This window comes from Limulus polyphemus, unplaced genomic scaffold, assembly GCF_000517525.1.
Source record: "Limulus polyphemus unplaced genomic scaffold, Limulus_polyphemus-2.1.2 Scaffold2165, whole genome shotgun sequence".
NCBI classification, from domain to species: Eukaryota; Metazoa; Arthropoda; class Merostomata; order Xiphosura; family Limulidae; genus Limulus; species Limulus polyphemus.
In genome coordinates this window covers 54,043-60,581 of record NW_013667775.1, presented here as the reverse complement: position 1 = coordinate 60,581, position 6,539 = coordinate 54,043, and the positions used below count along the sequence as shown (strand labels likewise).

General features: G+C 29.8%; 1 protein-coding gene across 1 annotated transcript in view; it reads right to left on the bottom strand.

The window, feature by feature from the left end:
- LOC106466135 (ras GTPase-activating protein nGAP-like) overlaps positions 1-6,539 on the bottom strand; it is a 48,104-nt gene that overhangs the window by 11,956 nt on the left and 29,609 nt on the right. The window contains exons 10-18 of the mRNA XM_022394095.1: positions 6,172-6,237; positions 5,823-5,919; positions 4,810-4,889; positions 3,928-3,990; positions 3,638-3,753; positions 2,787-2,935; positions 2,137-2,212; positions 1,881-1,971; positions 331-450 (exon numbers count right to left, since the gene is read on the bottom strand). Coding sequence (XP_022249803.1) covers positions 331-450; positions 1,881-1,971; positions 2,137-2,212; positions 2,787-2,935; positions 3,638-3,753; positions 3,928-3,990; positions 4,810-4,889; positions 5,823-5,919; positions 6,172-6,237 — 858 coding nt within the window. The remainder of the gene's footprint in view (positions 1-330; positions 451-1,880; positions 1,972-2,136; positions 2,213-2,786; positions 2,936-3,637; positions 3,754-3,927; positions 3,991-4,809; positions 4,890-5,822; positions 5,920-6,171; positions 6,238-6,539) is intronic.

The window sequence follows — 6,539 nt, the reverse complement described above, 5'->3', positions numbered from 1 at the left end:
TACTTTCCCTCCTCCAACCACTTTACAGTCCAATTTACTAGTCTCCCCCCCCCACCCACCCCAACTAATGTGATTTTCTTAGCTAATTTTTTGTGTGTTACCATATCAAAATCATTTTCAAAATCTAAGTACACCAAATTCACTCCCTTTCCATCATCCGGATAACACATAATATCCTTGTAAACAGCCCCAACAACTGAACAGCAAGTAGAATTATAAAAAATCCCAACATTTTAATCTTAAAACAGGGAAATATGAAACACTTTATTTCTGCCTTCATTCTTATCAACTGAACATCATATTACAACTGAGTAACAAACAAATCTTTACCTTCTTGTTTACCCTAGAAATACAGTCTGTAAGAAGGGAATGAAGGATAGATAACTCTCTTCCTAGGTCTATGTATGTATCCAACTCTAGACTAGAGTGGTGGTCCTTGGATAGATGACTCTAAAAAGGGTCAAAAATATGAAATTCAGAATAAAGATAAACAAGTGAATAATTAAGCTCAAAACTATTTGGTTTGCACTTTCTTTTCTTCTTTGAAGAAGAGGTTACTGTTTATGTAGAGGTGTGGATGTGGTGTATCAGGATTATCAGAAAGTATCTGACTAGAGGCCGCATAAAAGAGTTATTTAAAACGTTATCTCTGTAGGTGTGTGGGAATAGTTTATCTTATTAGATAGAAAATTAGCTAGATGAAAGAAAGCAGAGGGTTGTTATAAATAGAGATCAATCAAATTGTCAGGGCTCAGTGTTAGGACCTTGGCTATTTTTGATCTACATCTATGACATAGATGGAAGAAAGATTATTTAAATTTACTGATGACATTAAATGTTTTGGTGTTTGGCTGTGAGGAAGATGCTACTGCCTTATAAAATAATTTAGATTATTTAGTGAGGTGGGTGAATAAATGGCAGATGGCTTTTAATAATAATAAATGCAAGGGAATGCATGTGGGATATCACAATTTCATTTATTAGTATAATTTTAATGGGATTAACCTTAACAGTGTTATGAAAGAAAAATATCTTGGTGTTCTGGCTGAACAGTTTCTTAAGCCATCCAAGCTAGTGGCAGAGCACATAGGATTCTAAGTTCTATTTACCTCAGAAAGGATATTGAATTGTTGAGAAGGGCCCAGAGAAAGGCTATTAGGTTGATACCTGGGATGGAAATGTTATCAGATGAAGACGGGTTAAAATATCAAAACTTGTTTTCACTTGACAAAAAAAAAATGGAGTTAGGGAGTTTCCAATTGAGTACTTAAGAAACTTAAGGGAATTGATTGTGTTGATGCTTTATCTTTTTCATATTTTATGATGAGAATGGTAATACTAGGGAATACAAGTATAAAGTCAACACCACCCACTGTCAACTCTTGGACTGTTCTTTTATCAATGAACAGTGGGATTGACTGTCACAACTTAATGCCTAAACAGCTGAATGGGAGCGAGCATGTTTGGTGATGAGGATTCGAATTTGTAATTCATAGGTTGCGAGTCGATCACCCTAGCCGCTAGGCTATGCCAGGCCACTTAATTTAGTGAATAGGACACTCAAGACAGACCAAAAGGTACCTTACCCTTTAATATTATGGTATGTTGTATGATGTTGATTCAGATAGTCAGTCCTTTATAAATTATTTGAATATTTTTCAAAAGTAATTTAATGAAAAATGAATTGCACTTTTATAACATCCTCAACATTCGCTTAAGGTAAAAAAAAATTACTCCTTACATCAGTTTCTGAAAATTATTGATTTCATCTTCTCTTTTTTTATTCATTTATAAATTTGCACATTTGAGAAGTTATAAAAAAATTTTACAACCAAAGAACTAATATTCATATATTTCAAAAATAAAAAAATTAAACTTACAGAAATTTGCCACAAAAAGGTTTTCATAGTACTCCATTCCTTCTCAACAAATTCATTCATGAATTCCATAAAACTTTCCTTGCCACCAAATCTAAGAACGAAAGAAACTTTGTTGAAGTATGGTCTGAGATAATATTTTTAATGCTTTAATTCTGTATTTTCATTAATATGTTTTCTAATTATTTATTTAGTCATTATGATTAACTTCTCTTTTTGTTCAAGTTTTTAAGAGACAAAATTTAAAAAAAAAGCTTACTTGGTAAAGTTTGCTAATGTCTGAATGGTTTTAGTGATGAGGGTCAAGTTTCTAGCTGCTTTGTCCTGTGGATATTCTGGAAGCAAAATAACAAAATTTAAAAAATGTAAAGAGAAAAAAAACAACAACACATCTCTTCAAGAAAAAACGATAAAAATTTATTATTCTTAAAAATACTGTGCAATTGAGTTATTTGATACTAAATGAACTGATAATACAAACTTTAATTTAACATCTTCACATACATCATTTCAATGATGGCGATAATAATTTGTTTCTACTAATATATTAATGTTAACTTAGATATGATAATTCCCAACAAATATAAAAAAAAAGAGACTGTTGGAATATTACTTCAAAACTTCCACTAGAGTATGCCTTAAAACTTTCAACTCTGGTGGAATGTAAAAAAAATAAAAATAGAGCATGATAATATGATAGTGACTATATTAGTTTTGGTGTATGTAGTAAACCTTTAAATAAAAAAAAAACTAGTAAAAACCAATTAGAACTTAGGATTGACACACAGTGTCAGGAAGACACTAAAAAGATAGCTATAAAAGTCATCAATGAAGTATCAAAAATATATTTGTGGGACATAATTTTAAAACAAACAAAAATACCGTTCACTTTTAAAAGACTTATGATACCTTGCGTCAGATTGAAGAGACTTGGAGATAAAATTGCTGGACACAGAAATCTTAGAAAGAAGGAAGCACTGATCAAGTTGTCACTAATGTCTTCTCTTCCCATAGCTGCTAACCTCTCCCGATACTCACAAAACACCTGTCTTAATTCACTGTGGAGAAATAGGTTTCGGAGTTTGTATAATAATTATATCAAAAACATAAACTTTAGACTTATATTAATTTAGGTTGGTAACCATCAACTCGGGTCCTCTAAAGTTCTAAGATTAACATTCTTCTTATTAAAAAACTCAGGGTCATGGAGAATTCATTATTACAATATTCCCAATTTGAACTTACCCACAAATAACAAACAACTTATTATAGCTAAAGACTAAAAATAAAACTGAATTCTTAACAACTCAGTGTTAAATAAAGTTGTCGACTAACCATGCATTATAAAACTGATGTTAAAGAAATAGTTTTTAATTAGCTGTACTTGGTACAACCCTAAAAACTTGACAATCCAAAGTCAGTAACATTTTTTCTTTAAATCTTTCCCAGTGTTTCTGTTTCATTATTATTATTAAAGTTTTTCCCAAAAGGACACAAAATACTTTATTTACAATAATCTGATTGGTGTTTGGTACAATGAGGTAAAAATAATATAAAAACCTGAAATTCGATGTTAGATTTAACAGTGTTGTAAACATATCTCACATCACTCCATTCAATAACAATGGTTTATAAACACTTTGAAGTCCCCACTATCGAACACAAACAGCATTCATGATTTAAATAAGCATAACTACCAGGCTAAAAGTTTGTATCCAAGAACAAACAAAATATGTAATGAATAAAAGTAAATGACTTACTATGGCAGACTATGAGCAGAATTGATAATTTTGTGCCAAGCCATTTTCACGTACGTTAACAGGTTTGACTGGTGACGTTGGAGAACTGCATTGTTGGAAACTTTACTAGGATCCACCTGATGAAATAAATATATCCATCTTATAAATATAATTACAAACTATATTTCCCCTGGTGGCATAACCATAGCTTCAAATTTAATGTCTTAGCAGTCAAAAACAAAGCACAAGTTCTTATTTTCCTATGCTATGAATATAGACATTTATTATTAAAAAATAAGAAACTTTATTACCTCACAGTCATTTGAGTTTTCCATAACTGTTCGTACAAATTCGCCTAATGTGTCCTGAAGATACTGTAACAAATAATCACAAGCACTTACTTTAGTATCAGTTTTAACCTCCTTAATAAAAAAGAATGTTTTAATTTGGTTTTTAATGGTTTCTTTCAGATATTTTACAATTTTCTTAACACTTTGAAAACTCTTACTGAGCTGTTATTTTAAGTTTTTGTTTCTAAGCTAAACATATTATTCTTAAATACTGCATAATTAACACAAGAAACACTCAGAAGGAAGTTATTATATCATAGTTTCACCAATAAAATATGATAAACTCATTGTACAGAAATTTGGAAAAATTAATCAAGCTTAATCACAATTTATTCCTGTTCTTAGTTTCTAAATTAAGAAATTTTATTTGTCTTGGATTGGTTCAGCAGAAAGTTTCTGCATCTATAATACTAAAATATAGGATTCAATTCTCCACAGTGGATACAGTGCAGAGAGCCCACTGTAGTCCCCCATTTGGTCAGTGGTTACTTCACAGACTAAGAATTCTAATATCCAGATGTTCAATTCCTCATGGTGGACAGAGTGCACATAACCCATTCTGTAATTTGAGGCCTGGTACACAATGGTAGTCAGGGCACTTGACTCAGAATCTGCAAATTGCTGGATCAAAATGTGTTGTCTTGGTGTTGTTATAATGTTACAGTCAATCCTACTATTCATAAGTGGTAGGTGATGTTGCCTTTCCTTTAGTCTATCACTTCAAAATTATGGAAAGCTAGCACAGATAGCCCTCAAATATCTTTCCTCAAAAATTCAACAAAAGAAGAATTTCATAATTATAGTTTCAAATTATCACTATTTTACAAGAAAAGAAATATGCACCTTGTCTCCCAGAAGTTTCATGTAGGCTTCTGTAGCCTTTGTGGCAAGTGAGTTTCCTCGAAAGGTTAAATGTTGATCATCTAGTCAAAGATAGTAGAGTATCTTTTATTTTCTTATGCATACAGTCACAAAACAAAAATTCTCCAAACTCATACATTAAGACATTGAAATATTGTTTTTATTAACTTTCCTCGAAATAGAACTTTTAGATTGCAGAAAAGATTATTAAGTTCGTAGACAAAAATTAAATATTAAAATATTTTGACTTCCTAGCATTTTTTATAAATAAGTAGGACTTGTTTACACGTAATATTTTAAAGAATGTAGACAATTATTAGAATACTCAACAACATTGTTCAAAAAATGTTTTAATTCATCTAAATAGATTGATTGAAAACTGTAAAATTAATCAAATACCCTGACCAAAAGAATAAATAGTTAAAGCTACAAATGTTTATTGAGTTTAATCATTAAGCTTAGTTAACAAAAACAAAACTGATTGGAATTCATATGTACTAAAAATTCACGTACACTATAGAGAGTTCAAATGTTGAACCCACTTTGAAAGTAATTTAACAATTTTTAAATTTCAAAATAAATTTGTTGATTATAATTAGTTGGCTTTTTTCTCACTAATTTAATGTTTTTTGGAACTTGATTTTTGATACTAAACCATAGATTTTCATAATTTCAAATTCATCAAACATACATACTTGTGAAAATGATAAAACCGACCAATAATACTACTGTATTATTAAACCAATTGAAGATATTTTGTTTTATCAACATAATTAAAATATTTTACTTTATATTTTTTGAGTAATCTGACAGTTTCATTTATCATCTCATCTTCAATTTAACCTACTGCTAAAAATATTATATCATTTATCAATAACAGATAAAAAAAACAACTTTTTTTCTCTCTAAGTATAGCAAAGAGCAATAATTAATTTACCAAACTTTCTACAAAATGCTTGACATTTGTTAAAAATTTAATACATATCCATTCATACCAATCTTTTCGATATCATCCATCACAACATCTGAAAGAAAAGCTTTGGCCATACTTTCTTTGTGCATGATGTGTACTAAAGCAGTGGCTATCTCTTCCTATGATAAGAAACGTTAAAACATTACTATAAATATCAGAATTCTAGACTTCTGTGATACAAAATAGTCTCATCTTTAGGAAAAAACAGAAAAATTAGTAAGGGAAAACTATTATTTCTTATATAAAGATATGGATTTACAAGATTGATACAAATTTTTTTTATGTTTTAATAATTAGACAAATAATTTTCATAACACGGGTAAATCAATTATTGGATACATTTGTAAATAAGAATCTACAAATTTCCTTACCTTTGCACGTACGCTAATAACGGGCTCTAAAATGTCACACAGGCACTTGTATTCCAATTTAATGTACTGAAATAAAACAAAACTAGAATTAACATAAATAAGATAATATAAAAGTTTATAAAAATATGAAATCTTTAAAAATTCTGAACACACGACTGTGACGGTCACTTCACTGTAAGATCTAAATTATTTTTATCAGAACAGTCATCAAAAAGTTTTTTATAATTATTTCTTTCCTTTCCTAAAACTTTTCAATAATTTACTGCCAGATAAAAGCAATAGTAGATAGTTCACTTATACAGAAAAGTTTCAAGGCTATTGTATTGTTGCGTCAGCAGTCACATGACTACAGTGATGCAACGTTTCTA